General features: G+C 37.3%; 2 protein-coding genes across 4 annotated transcripts in view; both read left to right on the top strand.

The window, feature by feature from the left end:
* The window catches only part of HSF5 (heat shock transcription factor 5), a 37,045-nt gene extending 21,102 nt beyond the window's left edge, over nt 1–15,943 (top strand). The window contains exon 6 of the mRNA XM_008512870.2: nt 13,677–15,943. Within this exon, the coding sequence (XP_008511092.2) occupies nt 13,677–13,747 (71 nt within the window). The 3' untranslated portion in view covers nt 13,748–15,943. The remainder of the gene's footprint in view (nt 1–13,676) is intronic.
* A 2,528-nt stretch (nt 15,944–18,471) lies between these two features.
* Nucleotides 18,472–23,901, top strand: part of RNF43 (ring finger protein 43) — a 59,951-nt gene continuing 54,521 nt past the window's right edge. Inside the window, exons 1-2 of one of the 3 annotated variants that reach the window (XM_070562275.1) lie at nt 18,502–19,082; nt 20,027–20,767. In XM_070562275.1, coding sequence (XP_070418376.1) covers nt 20,516–20,767 — 252 coding nt within the window. In that variant the 5' untranslated portion in view covers nt 18,502–19,082; nt 20,027–20,515. Of the gene's footprint in view, nt 20,768–23,901 lie in introns of all 3 variants that reach the window. The other 2 variants (XM_070562274.1, XM_070562276.1) reach the window with 2 other exon arrangements.

The following is a 23,901-nucleotide window of genomic DNA, read 5'->3' as shown; positions in this document are numbered from 1 at the left end:
GATTATAAATCACTGAAGGCTCAGTTGATGTTTAGCATTTTTTAGCAATAAAGTTTTTTGTTTTTTTTGAGGAAGATTGGCCCCGAGCTAACATCTTCTGCCAGTCCTCTTCTTTTTGCTGAGGAAGGCTGGCCCTGAGCTAATATCCGTGCCCATCTTCCTCTACTTTATATGTAGGACGCCTGCCACAGCATGGCTCAATGGGTGGTGTGTGGGTCTGCACCCGGGGTCCAAACTGGCAAACCCTGGGCCACCAAAGCAGAACGTGCAAACTTAACCACTGCACCACCAGGCCAGCCCCACAATAAAGTATTTTTTAACTAAGGGATATATAATACTTTTTTTAAACATAATACTATTTCACACTTACTAGACTACAGTGTAGTGTAGACATAACTTTTATATGCACTGGGAAACCAAAAAATTTGTGTAACTTGCTTTATTGCAGTGGTCTGGAACCAAATCCACAATATCTCCAAGGTATGCCTGTAAAAGGTCTTAAAAATTCCAGTTCAAAGGCAGAGATTGCTAGAGTAGATAAAACTCCTCCTATTAGGCTGGCTATAGGGAACGTGTAGGTTGACACTTAAGTGGATGGAAAAAGATATAACATGCAAAAATGAAGGATGAGAAGGCTGGTATGGTTTTTATTAATATCAGATAAAATAGACTTTCAGACAAAGAGTATTATAAAGAGGGCCACTTCACCTGTGACTAGCCTGGTGGCATAGTGGTTAAGTTTGCATTTTCTGCTTCAGTGGCCTGGGGTTCACAGTTTCGGATCCCAGGTGCAGACCTAGCACTGCTCATCAAGCCACACTGTGGTGGCACCCCACATAAAATAGAGGAAGATTGGCACAGATGTTAGCTCAGTGACTATCTTCTTCAAGCAAAAAGAGGAAGATTGGCAGCAGATGTTAGCTCGGGGCCAATTTTCCTCACCAAAAAAAAAAAAAAAAAAAAAGAGGACCACTTCATAATGATGAACAATTCATCAGGGAGACATATCAAATATAAATGTGTTTTTATGTAAAGATAGACCCTCAAAATACATGAAGCAAAAATTGACAGAAATTAAAGGGAGAAACAGACAATTCTGCAATATAGTAGGATTTTTAACACCTCTATCTTAGAAATTGATAGAATAATTAGACCAAATATCAGTAAAGACTTAGATGATCTGAACAACATAATCAACCACCCTGAACTAACTGGCATCCAACAACTGCAGCATATACATTATTTTCAAGTGCACGTAGTACATTTGCTGAGATAGGTGATATCCTGGGCCATAAAACAAGTCTCAATAAATTGAAAAGAATTGAAATCATCCAAAGTATATTCTCTGAATACAACAGAATTAAGTTAGAAATCAGTAACAGTAGATTAACTAGGACAACCTCAAATAGCTGAAAATAAAGTGACATACTTCTAAATAATTCATGAATCAAAGACAAAAATCACAGGGAAAATTAGAAAATGTTTTAAACTGAGTGACAATGAAAATACAACATCAAAGTTTATGGGCTGAAGCTAAAGCAGAATTAGAATGAAATGTATAGCTTTAAATGCTAATATTAGAAAAGAAATAAGGTCTAAAATCAATGACCTGAGGTTTCACCATAAGAAATAGAAGAAGAAGAGGAAAGGAAACTCAAAGTAAAAGATAAGGAAAGAAATAATAAAAATAAGAGTAGAAATCAATGAAATAGAAAATAGACAATTGAGAAAATTAACACATATAAAACTGGCTCTTTGAAAAGATGAGCAAAGTTGACAAACCTCTAGCTAAACTGATCAAGAAAAGAGAGAACACAAGTCATAACTATCAACAATGAAAAAGAGATTGTCACCTCAGAATCTATAGATATTATCTATTATATCTATTATCTCAATGTCTATGGATATTAAAAGGATAACAAGAGAATATTATGGACGATCTTATGTCAATGAACACAACAAATATTAAATAAATGGAATAGACTCATTTCTTGAAAAACACAACTTGCCAAAATTCACAAAATAAGAACCAAATGAATAGCCCTACGTCTATTAAAGAAGTTAAGGGGCCAGCCCGGTGGTGTAGTGGGTTAAGTTCACACACTCCACTTCGGTGGCCTGGGGTTCGCTGGTTTGGATCCTGGGCGTGGACCTAACACTGCTCCTCAAGCCACACTGTGGCAGCATCCCACATAAAATAGAGGAAGATTGGCACAGATGTTAGCTCAGGGCCCATCTTCCTTACACACACGCACAAAAAGTTGAATTGGTTATCAAAAACTGTCCTCAAAAGAAGAAAAGAAGATTACAGACCAGTAATCCTCATGAATATAGATGCAAAAATCGTTGACTAAATAGTAGTAAATTGAATCCAGCAATATGTAAAAAAGGTAATACACCACAACCAAGTAGAGTTTGTCTCAGGGATGCAAGGCTTGATTGATTTTCAAATGTTAAACAATGTTCTTCACCATATTAACAGAATAAAGGAAAAAAACTCTACAATGATTTCAGCAGATGCAGGGAAAGCACTTGACAAAATTCAGCACTCATTCATAATAAAAACTCTCAACAAAGTAGGAATGGTAGAAAATTCCTCAAACTGAAAAGAGCATCTATAAAATATGTGTAGTGAAGATCATAATCAATGGTGAAAGACTAAACTGTTTACCCCAGAGACTGGGAACAAGGTAAGAATGCCCACTTTCACCTCTTATATCAATATTGTCCTGGCAGGCCTAGCTATTACAACAGGCAAGAAAAAGAAAGAAAAGGCATAAAGATTGGGAAGGAAGAAGTAAAACTGTATTTACAGATGGTATGATTATTTATGTAAAAAAATGTAGGGAATCTACAAAATAACTACTAGAACAAATGAATTTAGCAAGGTTGCAAGACATAAGATTAATATACAAAAATCAATTGGGGGCCGGCCCTTGGCCGAGTGGTTAAGTTTGTGTGCTGCGCTTCAGTGGCCCAGGGTTTTCCCGGTTCGGATCCTGGGTGCGGATGTGGCACCACTCATCAGGCCATGCTGAGGCAGTGTCCCACATGCCATTTGCTTATTTAAATTATACGATGATTTAAAGGAAGAATAAATATTAGGAGACAACTAGAAGTCCCTGTTACATGGACTCAGAGAAAATATTTACAAAACAAAATATAAAGCATTGTATTCATAACACATAAAAGCTCGTACAAATCAATAAGAAAAAGGCAACCCACTAAAAATAAAATGATATTAATATGCAGTTCAGAAGAAGAAATACAAACGACCAGTAAGCATGTAGAAAGATGTTGAACCCCTCAGAGAAATCAGTAATCAGAGAAATGCAAATTAAATCAACCAAGAAAAATTTTTTTGCCAATTTGATTAGCACAACTTAAAACTATTTGATAAATCCAGATTTGATAAAGGTGTAGGGAAAAAGGAATCTCCTATACTCTGTAATTGACCAGTAAATTTTTATAGCATTTTGGAGGGCAATTTGGCATTATTTGTAAATAACTAAAATGCTCATGTGCTTTGACTCAGGAATTCCACTCCTAGGAATCTCTCCTACAGAGTTCACTATAATGTTATTTATGATAGCAAAAATTTGGAAAAGGCATAAATGCCTGACAATAGGGAACTAGGTAAATTATGATAAATTCATGTAATGAAATACTATGCAACATTTAAGAAAGTAAAGTAACTTGATATGTTACCTGGAAAGATAGTAAGTGTTCATAATGTGTTAAGTGAATGAAGCAAGTATGCAGCACAATAGTCAAGGACAACTCCCTCTCTAGAAAGAAAAAAGGAAAAGTATATAACGTATAATTATAGAAACAAATCTGGACTTATGTGATAAAACTGATACATGTTATTGCAGTGGGAAAGTAGATTGGAGATGTAGTGAGGTATTTTTTTACTTCTCAATTTGTGTATGAATGTACATAATGGTGGAATTATGGGAGATTTTCACTCCCTTTTTGTATTTTTCTAGATTTTTCAAATTGAAAAAAATCCAAAAATACTAAAAATAGTTTAAATATTTTAATGTGTTCTATAGTGTGAATATAAAAGCCTCAAGATAATAGGAATGAGCAATTTAAAGAATGTTTTAAAAAAAATATTTGCATCTGAGATATTAACCTGGCTTTTGAGGTTTAGATATGATTGACTCAAGCTAACTTTATTCTATGCCAAAAATGCTTTTCCAAGATTTCTGAGAATTTCTAGGGCTTACACTGGCTTTTGTTTTTGAGTTTCTGCTTCTGTTTAATTCCATATTCATCCATTTCTCACTTCCTAAAGCTGTCCTCTCTGGTCTGCTCCATGCCAGATCCGATGCAGAACTTAGGCTGCTTCCTTTGATTTCTCCCTTCCCCCAAGCTTTTACAGTAGGCGTGTGTGTGTATAGCACACTTTTCTGAAGGTTTGGAGAGGTAGAAGGGGTTTGTATTTAAGATATTGCAAATAATTTAAAATAGAATATTAGCCATCCTTCTTTTTAAAAGGCCTTTAGTCACTTTACCACTTTGTCCCCTTGCCTTGTCGTTAGTCAATATAGCCTCCTGCCTTGTTGCCCACTTCCCATGTACTAGCACCGTCCCTTCTTTTTTCTGGTCACTTTTCTTTCTCTTCTTATCCCAGGCCCTGAATTCTGTGTCTTGCTTAGGCAGGGAAGGTTAGGTATCTCTTCTATTTCCTAACGTCCTTGAGGCTTCATCTTCCCCAGCCAAAACAACCTGTCAAGATATATTCCTCAACAAAGACGGTCGCCTCTCCAAGAGGAACTCTGGTGCCTGCTGTTAAAATAATAATTTCCTCTCTTTTACTACATATTATGCTTGTAAGTGTAACTGATAAAATAATTAGCACATTAATTATCTTTGTTAACTCTTCCTCTTTTTTTAATTGTTTTTTTCCCTAAGAAAAGCCTTATCCTTCGGTCAGTAGTATTGATAGATGAGTGTTAACTGACCTTGACTTCCTGCTGTGAAACAGAAGAGTTGTGAAATACTGGCATTATTATGACATCTAATTACATTTTCATTTTAATAGGTCAGGGAGCAAATGACTTATGCTTAAGCTAGAACCTCTTTGCTAAAAAGTTAACTTTTGTAATCAAAGTGTAAGCAGAAATACTATTCATGAAGTTGCAAATTATTCTTCCTTGATAGAACTTAGCCTAACAGTTGGTCTATGAAAATGTGGCTATATATACAGTCCTGTGGCATTAAAAGACTTTAACCAAAGTCAATATAAGATTTATACTATCTTTTAGAGGCAGTATGGCCTAGTAGATGGAAAGAAAGCTTTTGGTATTAGAAAAACCTAAATTAGAATCTGGATTCTGCCATTTACTGTGGTAACCTTTAACATATTTACTGAGCCTGAGTTTCTTCACTTGTAAAGTGAAAATAATAATGATATAAAACATATAACTGGCTTAGTATGCCCCGTACATAGTAAGTAGTGAGTACATGGTAGCAATAGAATTTTAGCAATAGTTATTCTTTTCATAATACTTATTATTCCTATGCTTATTACTGTTAAGTACTTTTCAAATGACTGGTCTCACTTTAAATTCACATGGGCTCCCAGTGTTGCCATCAACCCTGTAATACTTTCCTAGTCAGTACTCTCCCCATTTTCCAAAGCCACTCTATCGTATCTTCTCTCTGCTCCAACTTCCAACACCCTTCCTCTTTTCATTCTCAGCTATGACCTTGTTTCTTATTTTTCTGAGAAAATAGAAGCAGCTAGACAAGAACTAACTTTCCTTTTTTTTTTTTTAAAGATTGGTACCTGAGCTAACAACTGTTGTCAGTCTTCTTTTATTTTTTTTCTGCTTTTTCTCCCCAAATCCCCCCAGTACATAGCTGTATATTTTAGTTGTGGGTCCTTCTAGTTGTGGCATGTGGGACGCCGCCTCAGCATGGCCTGATGAGGGGTGCCATGTCTGCGCTCAGGATCTGAACCAGCGAAACCCTGGTCTGCCAAAGCGGAGCTCGTAAACTTAACCACTGGGCCACGGGGCCTGCCCCTAGAGGAGAACTTTCATATCTTCCCACCAACAAATCTGTCAGTCTCCATTTGTAACCCTAGACTCTGCTTTTCCTCCTGTTACAATGGAAAAAGGCCAAGACTTCCATTTGTGTACAGAATCCCATCCCCTTTTGTGTACTTATAGATTTAGCACTTACCGTTATCCCCCTTACTCTTCAATCATCACATTTTACCTTTTATGTTAGATAATTTCCATCAGCATACAAACATGCCATCGTAGGTTCTATGTTAAAAGAAATTCCTTTCCCCTTTCCTTCATTCATATTTCCATCCAGCTACTACTCCATTTTTCCGATCCCTTTAGAGACAAGCTCCTTCAAAGCATATCCTTATCTCAACCAGGTTTTCCAATCAAGTTTTCATTTCTGCTATTCAACTGAAACTGCTTTTGTCCAGATTTCTAATGACTGTCACGTTGCCAAATCCAGCAGTCAGTTCTCAGTCCCTATTTTACTGTACCTCAGCAGCATTTGAACAGACTACTTCAAGCTTCCTGAAGTACTTTCTTCACTTGGTTTCTGGAACATCACTCTTTCCTGGTTTTCCTTCAACCTCACTGGCCACTTTGGAGTTTCTTTTACTGATTCCTCTTTATCTTCCCTGACTTTTAATTATCGATGAGTCTCAGAGGTCACTTCTTAGACCTCTTTTCTTCTCTCTCTATTCAATTCCTAGATAATCTCAACCAGTCTCTCATTGCTTTTATTATCGTCTTTATAGTGATGACTCCTAAATTTATATCTTATCTCAGTCTTTTCTGAACTCCAGACTTACATACCTTATTGCTTACACCACGTCTTTGTTTGACTGTCCAATAGGTGTCCCAAACTTAATATATTCCATGCTTCCCCCAAATGTTTCCATGCTTTTACTTATTTTGGGAAATAGTACTTCTGGTCACCTCTAGTCAATCAAAAGTCTTAGAATCTTCCTTGACTCTCTTCTCTCACATCCCACATCCAACCCATAAGCAAATCGTATCAGCTCTGTCACAGTGTAGATCCAGAAACTGACCATTTCTCATCACCTTTACATGCTGTCACCATGGTCCAAGCCACTACCATCTCTTGCCTAGGTGACTACAATAACTTCTTAACTGGTCTTCCTGCTTCCACTGGAAGCCCCTGCAGTCTTTTCTCTACGCAGCAATCAGAGAGATCCTTCTAAAACATTAATTACTTCTGTGTTTAAATTTTTCCAAAGATTTTCTATCACATTTAGAATAAAATTAAAAAATCCTTACTAATGTCTACAAGATGCTGAATGATTTGGCTCCTGGCAACTGCTCTGACTTCATCTCCTATCACCTTCTGTCTCCCTCGTCTATTCTAGCCACAGCAGCCTCTTCACTACTCTGAACACCTGAAGCATAATCCTGCCTTCACACTTGCTGTTCTCTTTGTCTGAAATGTTCCCCACCCAGATATTTACATGGCTTGTTCCTTCATTTCATTCAGTTCTCTACTCAAATGCCAGCTCATCATAGAAATCCTTCTGACCACGCTTTCTGAAATAGCACCCTATTCCCCATGTCCTGCCTTCCCTCAGTCTCTATTCTTTATCCTCATTTGCTTTTCTTCTATAGTGCTTATCACTACTTGACATTTTCTAATTTATTTTTCTCCCCCTCTAGAAGATTAGTTCCATGAGGAACAAAGCAAGGACTTTGTTTTGTTCATTGCTGTTTCTCCAGCACCTAGATTATTACCTGTGGCACTCAGTGTTTGTTGAATCAATGAATGAATTGCTTTCTCCTCCATCAGATATACTCTCATCTTACTAGTATACCTAGGGGTGGAATTGCTCGGTTGTATGGTAATTCTGTTTAACTATTGAGGAACTGCCAGACTCTTTTCCATAACAGCTGGACCATTTTACATTCCCACCAGCAATGTAAAGGGTTCCCATTTTTCCGCATCTCTGCTAACACTTGTTATTTTCCACTTTTAGTATTATTATTATAGCCATCCTAGTAGATAAGAAGTGGTATCTCATTGTGATTTTGATTGCATCTCCTTAATGACTAATGATGTTGAGCATCTTTTCATGTGCTTGTTGGCCATTTGTATATCTTCTTTGGAGAAAAGACAATTTTTTAGACAATTATTATAACGATATTCTATTTAATAGAATCTTCTATTTTGGTTAAATTTATCTTGATTATAGCCCTAGTGTGTGCTATTAGAACAGAAGCTGATAAGTTATGGCTTGTGGACTAAATTTAGCTCTCTGCCTATTTCTATATGGCCTGCAAGCTAAGCATGGTTTTTACATTTTAAATGGTTGGAGGGAAAATTAAAGGAAGAATATTTCATGACACATGAAAATAATATGAAATCCAAATTTCAGTCTCCATAAATAAAGTTTAATTGGAACACACTGCCACACCCATTCATTTATATTTTATCCATGGCTGCTCTCACACTACCACAGCAGAGTTGAACAGTTGCAATAGAGGCCATATCGCCCATAAATAAATAATAATAAGTAAATAAAAAAATATTTGCTATCTAGCTCTTTACAGAAAAAGTTTGCGTACTCTGTGTCTTACTCTGTTCGGGCTGCTATGACAAAAATACCTTACAATAGGTGGCTTATAAACAACAGGAAGTTACGTCTCACAGTTTTGAAGGCTGGGAAGTCCAAGTTAAAGGCGCCAGCAGATTCAGTGTCTGGTGGGTGAGAGCTTGCCTCCTGGTTCACAGACAGACATCTTGCTGTGTCCTCACATGGCAGAAGGGATGAGGATGAAGGAGCTCTCTGGGATCTCTTTTATAATGCACTAATCTCATTCATAAAGGCTCCACTCTCATGACCTAATCAGCTCCCAAAGGTCGCACCTTCTAACATCGTCACATTGGGGGTTAGGTTTCAACATACGAATTTTTGGAGGACACAAACATTCAGTCTGTTGCACCCCATATTAGAAAGTCCTTGGGGCTGGCCCCGTGGCCGGGTGGTTAAGTTTGCGCACTGCACTTCAGTGGCCCAGGGTTTCACCGGTTTGGATCCTAGGCGCAGGCATGGCACCACTCATCAGGCCACACTGAGGCAGCGTCCCACATGCCACAACCAGAAGGACCTACAACTAAAATACACGACTATGTGCTGGAGGCATTTGAGGAGAAAAGGCAGAAAAAAACCCAAAAACAAACAAAAATTAAAAAAAAAATAAAAAGAAAGTCCTTCTTGTTAGCTTCTGATCTTTTCACAGGGCTGATCACTGATGACCAGAGAAGCTTTAAGAGAGTAAGGAAGGGCTGGGCCTGTGGCTGAGTGGTTGAGTTCATGTGCTTGGCTTTGGTGGCCCAGGGTTTCGCCGGTTCGGATCCTGGGCGCAGACATGGCGCCACTCATTAGGCCATGTTGAGGCGGCATCCCACATGCCACAACTAGAAGGACCCACAACTAAAATATACATCTATGTATTGGGGGAATTTGGGGAGAAAAAGCAGAAAAAAACCCAAAGATTGGCAACAGTTGTTAGCTCAGGTGCCAATCTTTAAAAAAAAAATAAAGAGGAGGTACTTTTGGGGAAGACTCAAAATAGACTAGTGTTCACTTTAGTTCTTGTAGATAACCAAATGTTGTTTATTTTGATAGATACTAAACTTCAAGGTTAAAGTATTAATAATAGGAACCAAATGTAAAATTCCTGAAGTATCACTGAAATTTCAACTGTCACTATCATTAAAAGTGTTTCCCTTCAATGAGGTTCCAATTCCCACAATACATTATTTATGGTAAAAATAAGAGAATTTCATGAAATCACCTCTAAAGACTCCTTTGGCCCCAAATTCTGAAACACTATAATTCTCACATTAACTGTTGGAATGTCGTTATGTTGCTGAGTAGCCCATTGAACAGGGGCATCCTGTATTCCAGAACTTATCAGTGCCCTTCTGTAACGGAATTATTTTGAAAATTTGTCTGCCCTTTTTAAGAAGGGGCGTCTTCTCACACTTGTAGCTTTCTTTGAATTTCTTTTCGAATAAGAGACTTAAGTTGATTAGGTATCTAGATTGCATTGATTTCAATAGATGGGAATTTTGTTAGAAGGAGGCTGTTAATCACCGTCATTGCCAAGCTGCGTGTAGGCCTTTTGAGCACGGGTTGACTTAAGGAAATACCTTTTGGATCAAAAATACAAAGAGGTAAAGAAAATTAGACTCAATCTTGTTCCTCCAATTTCTATACTGATATTACCCTAAATTAAATATACCCAAATATTAATCTTATTGTGGAAGCTACGCTTTCTTATGTTCTCATCGAATATTTACTTTATAGCTAAGGGAAGCTGAATGTTTAAGAGCAAAGTTCAATTCGTTCCTAAAGAAAGGGCTTCCCATTTTGTAGCTATTGGATTATGGATGAGATTTCATGAAGGTGATAGCCCCAAAACCCTAGAAGGTGCTCTCGGGAGGAATTAAGATTCCTGAACAATGCTCTTGTCCCCCGAGCTCTTTCAGTTCTCAAACCAGTTCGGCTCTTGTCATTTCCAAATACTTATCTTCTCTGATGAGTGTGCAAGATGCTCTTCTGAACGGAGTCATGTAAATGTCTAGTAGCAGCAGGCTAGTCTATGTTTTTTTGTATTTTTATTGGTCTCTATATGCTAACATTTTGATTGACTTCTTTGTTAATGAAGGAAGCTCACTTTAATAAAATTATTATATTTAGATGCTTGTTATTAGAAGCTGTGTGCCAAATGCTGCTTTAAAGCCCAATCATTAAGGTTAAGAGGGTTTGTTGCTCACGCTACTTACTATACACAACTCATTACGAGGCTATTACAGAGCCATATAGGCTATTGTTATTTTAAACATGCCTATCTTTGATGTGTTCTTGTCTATGATTTGAACCTATCAATATGATAAAGTCTTAATAAGCAATTAAATAAATAGCATTTGTTCATTGAAAAAAAAAGGGTTTGTGTCTTTTGTTCTTCAGTCTACCTCCCCATATGAAATCTGTAGTTGATTCAATAGTCTTTACCTTTGTCATTGTCAAGAATTCTTGCTCTGCTTTCAAAGTTGGGTCACAACTGTGTCTATTCATATTCCAAAAGCTTATTTTAGTATTTTCTGTTACCATATGGCCTGTCCCTCCTGTTCTAATAGATGGCTGAGGTGTTTAGAGAGTGATCATAATTAGGTGTTACTCCTTCCATGTCTTTTGGTCAGCTTTTAAAAATCCTAATGCCTAGGGTTGCACTCGATACCAATTAAATCAAAATGTAGGAGGGCAGGAGCTCTAGAGATCAGTGTTTTTTTAAAGACCCCCCCAGGTGATTGCAATGTGCAGCGAGGGTTAGAAACCACTGGCTTTACCTATTAGCTGTATAGTGTCTATTTACTCCTCAGGATTAACTAGATGACCTTGTAATAATGCATTTTAGTTACCTGGAAAAAGAATGTTATATAAACATAAGCTACTACTGTTATTATCACTTATTATTTAGATTGTAAAGAAGCCATTTTTGTGGTAAAATATACATAGCAAAATTTACCGTTTTAAACCATTTTTAAGTGTACTGTTCAGTGGCATTAAGTACATTCGCATTGTTGTACTACCATCACCACCATCCATCTCCAGAAGTTTTTCCATCTTCCCAAACTGAAGCTGCATATCCATTACACAATAACTCCCTTCCTTGCAGCCCCTGGCACTATTCTACTTCCTGTTGCTATAAATTTGAGTACTCTAGGTACCTTGTATAAGTGGAATCATACAGTATTTGTCCTTTTTGTGACTGACTTTTTTCAGTTAGCATAATGTCTTCAAAGTTCATCCATGTTGTAGCACGTGTCAGAATTTTCTTCCTTTTTTAAGGCTAAATAATATTCCATTGCATGTATATACCACATTTTGTTTATCCATTCATCCATCGATGGACACTTGGATTGCTTCCACCTTTTGGCTATTGTGAATAATGGTGCTATGATCATGGATGTTCAAGGAGCCAATTTTAAGTGATAAACTGATGGTCTGTTCTCCCTGTACAGGATGCTTATCTGGATAAATTGCTTGTTCTTTGTTAACGGGTTGTAGTGTAGTTCACCAGATGGGCAAATACCTGCCCCTAGTGTAACTGGTCTACCTTTTACAAGATATGGCAACAATTACGTACTGTTCCAGATACTTTCTAGATTTTCTCAAAGGTGGTAGTAGAATTATTTCATTGAATCAGCTCTCTTGCCCAGGCTGTGGATCAATCACGCAGAGTCCGTGTTCTACAAATACAGTGACAAAAGTCTGTCTATGTCTGGAATGAAATAAAAGACTCATGCTGTCTAGTTTAGTTTAACTCTAAATGCTACTAGGGCAAAATTGTAAGCTTAAAAACCAACCTAAGACTCCTTGGTCATGTTGCTCTGGAAATGGTAAAATAATTAGATTGAGTCTAGAAGCCACATTAGGATCCTTTTATTTCTGCCTGTGTTACTCAGGTAGGCCATTTAACTCTACTACTATACCTGGTCTTAGCTTTTTCTATTACAGAACCTAGTACCTGAGCTGAGAGCTCACTGTTTTTACTTTCCATCATTTTTTTTTTTTAAAGATTTTATTTTTCCTTTTTCTCCCCAAAGCCCCCCAGTACATAGTTGTATATTTTTAGTTGTGGGTCCTTCTAGTTGCGGCACATGGGACGCTGCCTCAACATGGCTTGATGAGCGGTGCCATGTCCACGCCCAGGACCTGAATCCTGGGCCACTGAAGCGGAGCGCGCAAACTTAACCACTCGGCCATGGGGCCAGCCCCTACTTTCCATTCTTAATGAGCCAGTCTTTGTTGCTTGACCTCAGGGAAGGGTATGCTTTTTTTTTTTTTTTTACAAGCAGTTCAGCTAGGTGTTTTTAGAAGAGATCAGCTGTGTTAGTCAATAAGTATAAGTTTTATGGAGGCAATCAACTTTGGAAAAGTAGTGATTACTTATTTTAATGTTGTATTTCTGAAGGCATTGCTTTTTCATTTTTCCACAACCCACCCACCTAACCTTGTAGCATTGAAGAAATGAATTTTAATTTGTGTGTGTATATTTCAGTTTGATACTTTTTCTTAATTTTTCATTTATAATAAAAGGCAATTGAGGGGCCGGCCCCCGTGGCCGAGTGGTTAAGTTCGCACCCTCCACTTCGGTGGCCCAGGGTTTCACCAGTTTGGATCCTGGGCATGGATGTGGCACCACTCGTCAGGCCACGCTGAGGTGGTATCCCACATGCCATAACTAGAAGGACCCACAAGTAAAATATACAACTATGTACTGGGGGGATTTGAGGAGGAGAAGAAAAAACAAAAAGATTGGCAACAGATGTTAGCTCAGGTGCCAATCTTTAAAAAAAAAAATAAAGGCAATTGAAAAGAGACTTGGCCACATCACTGAAAGGATAGAAACTTAAAACTTTGTTGGTCTCTTTGGGTTAACAACTGGGCTGCATCTGTGTCCTGTAGAGGTGCAGAAATGCCATAAAGTTGAGAATCTGATGAAATGATACAATTTTAGAACAGTTCTACAGGTGGAACATGAGTGACTTATTCTTCTTGTCTGAAGACTTGTCTATGGAACTCTACAGTCTGAGAGGCGAAGAGTGAGTAAACAAACCTTCTTTCTTTCTAGATCTTCATCTGCTGGTGGACGTGGCTTGCAAGCAGGAGCACTTTCCAAAGGAGGAAGAATTGAAAGAGTGAGGAATGGATGGTAAATGTGACATTGTGCACTAGCTGTAGCTGGAGGCAAACTAGCCTTGCACATGACACACTGTTGGGATTTTTTCAGTTCTGTTAAGGAAAAAAAATATTTTTGTTTTGTTAATTGAGAATTTTGTTAATTGAGAATTGGGAATTTGGTATTTCCTACAGCTGTTCTTTTCAAATTATTTACCCTGAAAACTACTAAACATGCAGCAGTCATTCTTTTTGCTGCCCAGATCCCTTTCAAATGAAAAGTCTGGCCTTCCGTACAGTCAAGAAGCATCTGAAAACTGCTGCATCTATGGTACTGGAGAATAATCTGTGTGTGTGCTGCTTAGTCGTCTTGCTGCTCTCAGACTGTACTCAACACAACTCCAGTAAGGAGTTCAGTCTATCTGCGTCACGTCGCGGTGTGATCCTTTTAGAGAAGATTGTGTGAGAAACAAAGGCATTTGAGGTCACCAAGATCACAGGTCTAAATGGGTCAGGAATTCCAGGGAAGAAACTCTGTGAAAGACCTAATTTTCTGAGTGATTAACCAGGAAATACTCTTACTTCCTAACCCAGCATTCTGTTTCAAGAGCAAGGCATCCGGACTTGGATCATCCGTCACACTTAACAGCCCCCGATTCTTTTATATTAATGGGAGCATTCTTCTATTTTCATATCTTTCTTTAATTTTAATGACACATTATCATAAATGGTAAGAAAGTTTTGTTAATCTATCACTTATTTAAATGTCTTCTAAAGAAAAGTATTTAACTTGTTTAATATAATTGTATTTATAAATGCTGGTAGATTTAAAAGTTTTAAAGCTTTATATTTTTATTAATATTGCAGGATAGAAGGATAAAGGATACATGTGTAATATTTTTATTTTGAGGGGGAAATGTACAATGTGTGAACAAAAACATTAAGAGATTTAACACAGTGTTTTCTTATTTTAGATTTTTACATTCAGTAAGTATAAATTCTCATCTGTATTAGATATTGTGTGCAAATTTTGGGAGAAACCGATTAGTAGTCATTTAACAGAAGCTATACCTCTGATATTTTTAATAGTTTATGTCTGGTTTAAGCTTCTGAGAGAATTTTGGATAGTGGGATAGAGTGTGGCATTTTTATCTTATCTCCTCTGTAGGATTCTAAATTCGAGTAGTAGAATTGTGGGACTGGTTTTTAGGAGAGGTATCTTGGATGTCTAGTTTCCAATGGTTGATCCCTCATATGCTCATCCAATGATAGCAAGAAACTTTCTGATTTAAAGCCTTTTAAATAGACTAGAACTTTCTTACTGGATTCTGTTTCATTTTTCCTAGTAAGCACTGCAGAAACAAAAGAAAAGCCTAGGAATATGAAACTTATTAAAAAGAAAAGGCACTTAGTGATATGACATAAGTACTATGCTAGCCATTGTGGGTGTAACAATTCATTTCTTAAATTGCATTGTGCCTTCCCAATGATGTCAAACCCTAGAAGTGTTACAGCAATAGTAGTTTTTTGGAAAAGAATGAGCTTTATATTGGTCTGCAGTGACTCCCTTTAGATATGAAAGTAGGTTCTGAAAAGTGACCTGTTTGGTCCATCTGATTAGATTAGTTGATGTCCACGTGATGGGCATTTCCTCATCTTTATTTGCAAGGTTTAAAAGATGAGCAGATCATCAAGACTCCTGCGTCTTTTGGCCAGACTATGTATTTTGGCAGAGTATGTGAAGAGAAGACCTAATTTCCGAATGAAGGAACTTTGCCTTTTCTAAGTCATGTTGAAAAACTGATATACTGCGTAGGTGATATTCCTTCCCTTAAATATGCCTTTCTCAGCCTTGTATATGTTGAAAAAGATATCTTCTGAGGAACATGTATCAAGCAGGAATCTTGGCATGGATTTGATTTCAGTGGTTTTCAGTCATAATGAAATGCCTTTATCAGCTTTCCAGACTTTTTAAATATAGGAATACAAGAGACCAAGGAGCTGGATCTCCTGCTTTACTCACATGCCTGCTACCTATCAGCTAAAACTGTCATCACTGACTTGGGCAAAATGGCAGAAGATAAAATAAAGTCTTAATGTGAAATAACCAGTAGGGTCTGACATATACTAACAAGGTTACTGACTAGCACCTCAGTATTTTAGCACCTTAAGCACAATAAATTTCAATCAGTCAACAATAAAGTGAGTGTTTCAACTAGATTTGTTGTCTTGCTTGTTTTTATGTTTACTGTTTGACTGGTGATCCATAGAAATCTCAGTTATTATGACTATTAGTCATAATGGTAAAGTTCAAAAGAGAATGTACTCTGTTTTTCAAAGAATCTGACTTTAAAAAAAACGTGTCCTGGCTTTTTTTTTTCACATTTGCATGTGAATAGAGATTGAATCTTTGAAATGCCATTAAGGATAAGGACAATTTTTGGACATGTTTATAGAAACCTAGTGTTTTGGAAAAAGATGAATGGTCTTCAGTAACTTTAGTCAATCCAGATGTGAAAGTAGATCCTGAAGGAGGATCTGTCTCACGTGTAAGATTGCGTAGTAGATGTCAGTGAGATGGGCATTTCATTACCATAGTGATGGCATCTTTATGACATCTCTGTGGAAGTTGTGGTGAGGAGTAACTCCAAAACTCTGAAGCTGGAGAATAATTTCTCTTGCTTGTCAATTCTAGTGGCTTAAATAAACATGGTCTATCAGTGAACTAAACTACCTAGAGCTGTTTGGTTTGATCCTGAGTATCTCAAGGAACCCAGGTTCATGATACATATTATTATCATTCCCAGATCTCAGAGTTTCCTCAAAAGAGGGCATCCACATCTATATTTTCTTCCTTTTTTCAACTAAGTGTGTCTATTAACTCTTACGTTTAGATCTCTCCATCCCTTTGCAGGTTTCAAGCAGGAACAGGTGAGGCAAAGTCCATTAGTAGGTTACTTTTTGTTTGGTTTAATTTTAAAGATGTTTTTGCATATATGAGATATATAATAATGTATATTTTGCATTATTTATGCTGTACTGGTACATGACATACATAATAAAAATATAAAACCATAGCAGATTTAGTAAAATTCTCTCCAGAAGAATTAGATCTATTCCTGTTCTTCAAAAAGGAGCTATAAAAGATCTATACTTGCATTATGTTCTTAAAGTCCAACCAATAAAGAAAAAGTGCTAAGTAAGAATTTACTTTAGGGGCTGGCCCCGTGGCTGACTGGTTAAGTTCACACCTCCACTTTGGCGGCCCAGAGTTTCGCCGGTTCGGATGCCAGGCACGGACATGGCGCCTCATCAGGCCACGCTGAGACGGCGTCCCACATGCCACAACCAGAAGGACCCACGACTAGAATATACAACTATGTACTGGGGAGCTTTGAGGAGAAGAAGGAAAAGAAAAAAGAAGATTGGCAACAGATGTTAGCTCAGGTCCCAATCTTAAAAAAAAAAAAGAATTTACATCAGAATTTATCTCTGTGCTCCAGGTTAGTTATTAGGCCTAAAATACCAAAACTATCCACATAAACCTTCTTTACGGAAAAAAATGCTCAAGGTGAATAGACTACTCATGCTTTTTGCTTTCAGAGGCATATCATTTAATATTTACAACAAACCTACAATGTAATTATCCACATTTTACAGATGATCAATTTGTACAATTCATTTGTACAATTTAAAAAATTTTTAAATTTTATGTGCTTCTTACCACAATTTAAATTTAAGCACATAACATAAATCTTAACCATTTTTAAGTATACAATTCAGTAGTGTTAACCACATTCACGTTGTTGCACATTTGTGCAATTTGGAAAGATTATTGGCAGCAGGTCAAAAATAAAATGGCCACGGTCAAATACAATCTGGTAATTTGAAAATTCAAATTTTAGAAACGTATGTTGGAAACTTTTCATTATTTCTAATGACAAGGTTACTAGAAGGGTTATAGTTCATGAATGTGGTAATAAACCAAAACTTAGTTTTCTTTTTGCCTATACTCTTCTCATTAAGCATATGTATTTTGCCCCTTTGCTTGTATTTATGACATAGACTTACCTGCAATCTTACTTTGAGGGCATAGGTCTGATCCATAGGATTATTTCATCTCACAAAGATCTAAGAAGAAAATAACAGATTCTAGACCTCTGACATCAACCTGATCTAAATGCTCCATACAGGCATAGTTTAGAAAGAGCTACTGAATTTAAGTTAGTAAAAGTTGAAGAAAAACTATGCATAAAATGGACAAGAGTTCTTGCCAGAGTAGCAGACATAGGACAGCAATAAATCAGTAAGTGTTTACAGCACAGGATCACTTTATTCTGGCTTTGTGCCATTTATAGACACTAAAACCCGGAAAGAGCAGAAATCCCTTTGAACTTATATTTGCAAAACTTTGTGTCCATTCTTTTATCTTCTGAGTTTCCTTTATTTCTCTTTATTTCCTCATGCCACCATCTATCCTCTCTTGGGTACAGAATCGGCTCAGGTATCTGTTTGAGTGGCCCTGATTTACATGTGGTAGCTTGCTTACCCAGAGAAAGGTATGGAGGATTGAATTGGATGCAGTTTGGCTGTAGCTCAATAGAGGGAGTAGAGGAGCTGAGAGGGAAGCAAGAGCAAAAGAACGTGTCTGGTTAAGTAAGTGTGCGCGCACCCAAGCCCGTGCCCTAGCCTGCCAGGAGGAGGAGGGGCCAGAGGGGGTGGTGGTTGCCTCTGGCTGCTCCACCCTCACTTTGTGTCAGCAGGTAGAGAGCGTGATTGCAGTCCCAGGGGAGGGAGTCAGAGCTAGAACACCAATTACAAACCACAGGCTTCCTCCTCTTGGGAGCTGATCCAGAATTGTCTTTCTGGAAGGGAAGCACTCGAATCCTTCCGAACTTTCCAAGTCCATCCATGATTCAGAGATATTGCCTTCTCCCCTTGGGATTTTCTGTGTTCCTGGTAGTGAAGTGTTGCTGATGTATTTGCTACTTTGCTTCTTTTCTCTTTCAAGATTTGATCATTTTATATGCTGTTCGGGGAGAAAAAGAACTTTTGTTAGAAAGGAAATTTCAGAAATGAGTTTGGATCCTCTATAAGTGTGTTTAGAGTTCTTGGGGACAGTAGCTCTAACCTTGGAGTAAGTTTCTGCCTTTGACCTGCATGGATTATTTTTTCAGGCTGCGGAATTTCTCGGCACCTACCTGCAGTGTGGGGTTCTTGGTTTGGTTGCAGAGTAAGAAGGTGGAAGAATGAGCTGTACTTGGTTAAGCAGTTGAAACCTTTTTTGAGCAGGATCTATAAAAGCATAATTGAATTTGTTTCACCCCCGTGGATTCCAGTGGGCCCGGCAGCGCAACAGGTTTGCAGATTTCTTTTGAAATTGTTTTTTTTTCCCCCTCCCTCTGCCTCAGCAAAAGAAAAGAATCTATATAACAGGTTCATGTTCAATTGCTTGGCTTTTCAGCGCTTATTCTGAAGACTTTATACGATTTTTTAACTTGACCTCTGAACACAGCGGGCTTTGTGGTTGAAGTGCATTTATATTTACTTAAGGGTGCACATTTTAAAATCTTCAAATAAGATTTCGTTTGTATAAAAACTCAAATTCTCAAGTGTGCCTAGAAATAGCACAGATCTACTCTCCTCAGGCTTATTTTTACTTTTTCAGGGTGTTCTACTTAGAGCCTGTAGACTAATCACCTCCCTACTCCCCTAGCTTTAATTCCCCACCCCCTCAAGGAATTTGAAAACGTGTTAGGAATAGTCCTTTGTTTTACTTATGGACCTAGAAAATTACAGATTATAAGAGCTGGATAATAAAGTAGTTTCCAAAAGCATCTCATGGGAAATCAAAGTGCTTGGCATTCTCAAAAAGGAGAGTAAAAGCTGGAATCTCTAAGAGTGAAAGGAAAATAAAGATAGAAATATGCATTTTAACTGGGAAAAATAATTGGAAAACTGACCTTTTCAAATATTCTTCTAATTATGAAAGTTAGAAAAGGTTGTGATGCTCAGGATTATCCTGTAATATGTGAAGGTATATAAATTAGCGCTTAATTTATAAGCAAATTTAGGTAGAACATTTAAAAAATTATAGTATATTTAAGTTCATGAAAAGTATTATAAATTCAGTGGGCCTAGAACTTTGACTCCACCGAAATACAGTTTAATGTGGACACTTTTATGAATACATGTTGTAGCATCTTTGGATATCTCTCAGAGGTAGCCTGAAATATTGTTCTCTCTCCTTCCCCATTAAAAAAAAATTCTCCTGTGATCTGACAAATTTTGTGACTTGAAAAGGACTATCTCTTCATTTTCTGAGCTGGAGTTTTCCACTCGCACCTTCGATGCACGGCCTTAGTCGTCTACTTTGCCTTGTTTTGTTCGTTAACATTGGGTTTAGTGGCTGGGCAACTTGATGCATATGGAAGACCAGCGCCAAGTGATCTGACATAATAAAAATTCACGTTGTGACATTCAACCTCAAGCAAAGTTGGAAATTCCATGGTGAAGTGGTGGTATCTTTACTAATCATAGTGAAGATGGGAGAAAATGACATACCTGCAGCAGAAGTGGGCTGAAAACCCTCTCTTCCCTGCCAGATCAGGAATGCCACCTGTTCTTGGGAATATACTTTAGAGAAAGGAAGGGCCAAAACTACGACTTGGCTTTCTGAAACTGAAGCATAAATTCTCTTTTCCTCCATTTGTCTGGATCTGAGAACCTGCGTTTGGTATTAGCTAGTGGAAGCAGTATGTATGGCCGAAGTGCATTGCTGCAGCTGGTAGCATGAGTGTTGGCCACCAGCTGCAGCTGGCTGCCCTCTGGCCCTGGCTGCTGATGGCTACCCTGCAGGCAGGCTTTGGACACACAGGACTGGTACTGGCAGCAGCGGTGGAGTCTGAAAGATCAGCAGAGCAGAAAGCTATTATCAGAGTGATCCCCTTGAAAATGGACCCCACAGGAAAACTGAATCTCACTTTGGAAGGTGTGTTTGCTGGTGTTGCTGAAATAACTCCAGCAGAAGGAAAATTAATGCAGGTAAGGATAACTTTAATAATTTCACTTTCCATCTGTTTGAAATATGCCTTTCTTCTTTTGTCTCCCAAACCAAATACCATATAAGGGCTTCTGCTGCTTAGTTTTCTATTTGTTCCATCTTTTAAGGATATTGCTTTATTGGCATTCTAAAGCAAATTATTAATTTATGCTTGAGAAGAAACATATAAATCCTGTGTTTTAGAATATCATCTGCTTATTTTTAATTCTGGAATTACATTGTCTTTTTAGATATGCATAATAAGAATTTTCTTTGCAAGCGATGTATTCTGGACACTGTTTTTTTATAGATGAAATATATGGGCTTGTATTAAATTGACCTGAGGACTATACTTTATGTACTGTTTAAATTTGAAGTGATCATGAAGGAGGTTGATTTTAATGGTCAACAGCACCCTGAAGTCTAGAATGCCCTTGGAGCATATTTGATCCCTGTGTCACTTTTAAAATTCAGTCAAGCTTGAATGCTACGGCTGGCTTTATACCACGTGTGGCACCCTATTGCTAAGCCCAAAATGGAGAGGACTGGATTACAAAATGGACACAAGGTGTAAACTTGCCTCCTCATCACTTTGGTGTTGCCTACACATAATTATATTATTTTCAAAATTTTTAAATTTAACATCTGTTTTTTATCGACCCACACAGTTTTTCAGACACAGTTTCTTAGGCTTTCAGTGTGTGTTTTGCCTGTAACTCACTCAGATCCTGCTCTTTATGTGCTGAATTTATGAACTGACTGGGGCCATAGCATTTTCTAGATGAACTGCTCATTCCCCGGTGGGGACAGAGCCTAGAGGGCTGCACCTTCTTAGTGTGGCATTCTGGTGTCTTACTTCATAAAATTATGTGGTTTACTGATTAAAATTCATTTTATAAAGGGATGCTTGTTGCTGTAGCTCTTGGATGCAACTTAAAATGTTAAATATGATTTATCTCAGCATGCAAGCTCAGATTTTAATTTTGTGATATGAATGGAACTGAAGTATTACATGAACTTAAATTTTTCTCTACTTAGAGAAAGAAGGTAAGGAAATTTAATAAATTATAGAACTCTCTTTTCCAAATATGGGTTTTTACATATTTGATTTAGTGGTTCTTCACGATCACTTCTTAGGCAATATTTTGAAGCTGAGATAAGTGAAGTAGAAGAGGAATTGGGTGAAATAGAAGGCTTTGCTATTTAGAAAAATAAGCAGGCAAAAAATGTATCTGGAAAAAACGCAATAAGAGTTTCTGAATAAGAGTCTATTCATCTAATTTGAACTCTAGGATGGAATTAGGAATATTTAAAAGTTGAAATCATAAATCGCTTTGAATATAGCAATTGGAAGGGAAACTTCCTTCCTGACCTTGTGTAGTTAATACTCTGAAGCATGAGGTATGTGCTCCATTTTAATTTTTTACCCTCAGTAACTTTACTATAGAACCATATTTTGATATCTCTGAGGAACTTTGGTATCTTTGGGAGCCATGCTAAGCTTTAAGCCTTATTAATGTCCTGTGACAACTTGTTCAATGGGTTAATTATATGCTGGATAAAATAGTGTCCTCTTTTATTTTAAATTTGAATTTATTTAAACTACATAAAGTTTCTGTATCTTCATCAAGGAAAATGTGTATAGGAGACATTAACTGGCATTCTCGTCGCCATTTGTTATTTTGTCAATCTTTATCATATCTTCTCTTATTCTCCCCTTTTTCTCACTCTGGTAAATCTTGCTAATCTCTCTCTCTTTTTTTTAACTATTAACTTTGAGCCTATCAGTATGCTTTAAGAATAATTTCTTTACTTTTGAAGAGGGAATTTCATTATATCTATTATTTAGCAAGGCTTTTCAGGCTTCTCAGTGGATGGTTGGCAATTTTCAGTCTTTCTTTACCTTTTCTGTCCACAGAAGCTTCTTCTAGGTCATTAATAAATTTGTACATGAGCCTAGTATTAATCTTTGGAGACCATCAGTGTTGGTCCTGGTTTTTTGTCTATTAATCAATTTCTAATCCACAATAGTTACTAAATTTTCTTAATTACCTCTTATGAGAGACTTCATTTAAAAAAAAAATAACCTTTTGAATGATATGCATCAGTTCCTCCTTATCCACTACTTGATTAACTCTTTCAAAGAGCTCTACTGTGTTGGGGCACATGGTTTACACTTCTAGAATCCATGCTGCTTGTTCCTTATCAGGTTACCCTGCAACTCAGGTGTACTCAACTGTGGTTAACCAAGCCTTCCGTTTAACTGCAGTGCTGTTTATCTCTCCTAGAGTTAGTTGTGCTTTGCTGCTCTTTAGCTTGCTTGGGGTAGCTGGACGCTGGTGTCACAAATTTAAAGGCAGTCTTCTCTGCTGGCTTTGAGGAATTTTGGCTAATTCTTGTCTATCCTTCTACCTATGAATTAACCTAGCTACCTGTCAAGTTTTATTGTCTCCAAAGATGCAGTCAGGTCTTTGTAAAACTGGGGATGCTGTGCACTGAAGAATGTAAAGGTATGAGAACAGCAATTTAAAAAAATAATAATAACCTTGTTGTGGTTTCTGGAATTCCCAGAGAGTCTCAGAAAATCTGACATTTCTTTACATTTATCTTAATTAATTTAGGGTACGTGCAATTTCATAAGGACCAAATTAGTTGGATTTTCATTTGTATTACAATTTTAATATTCCGTAGACAAAGAGAGACATCCTTTGTCAGTGTGCCCCCAATTTGCTTAATAACAAAATAGAGCATAGACTTGTCCCTAAAATAATTTTGCTTGTCGCAACTTCATCTGACGGCTGTATATACAAGGGCATTGAGGCAGGCCTTGGTGAATTTTTGTCCTGATTCTTATTCCTCACTCTTTGTGCTTAGGTTTCTCTTTACAAACAATAATATCCATTTTACAAGATATGTTCAGTTTTAAATTGTAATATTCTTTTTAAAATACTGGAAGGTCAAAATAGAAGAGGAAATATTGCCTTTACTATATTCCTTTCATTTCTCACATCCTCTTTTTTTCATTTCAAAACTCCCCATCTCAGCTCTGACCAAATTATGTTGCTTTCCTTTCTATTTTGCCCAAGAGCTGCTGCTTTGCGTTACCATATCATTTCAAATCCCTGGGCGGGTTTGC

Source organism: Equus przewalskii, chromosome 10 (genome assembly GCF_037783145.1).
Source record: "Equus przewalskii isolate Varuska chromosome 10, EquPr2, whole genome shotgun sequence".
Lineage (NCBI taxonomy): Eukaryota > Metazoa > Chordata > Mammalia > Perissodactyla > Equidae > Equus > Equus przewalskii.
This window is presented reverse-complemented; position numbering and strand designations above follow the sequence as displayed.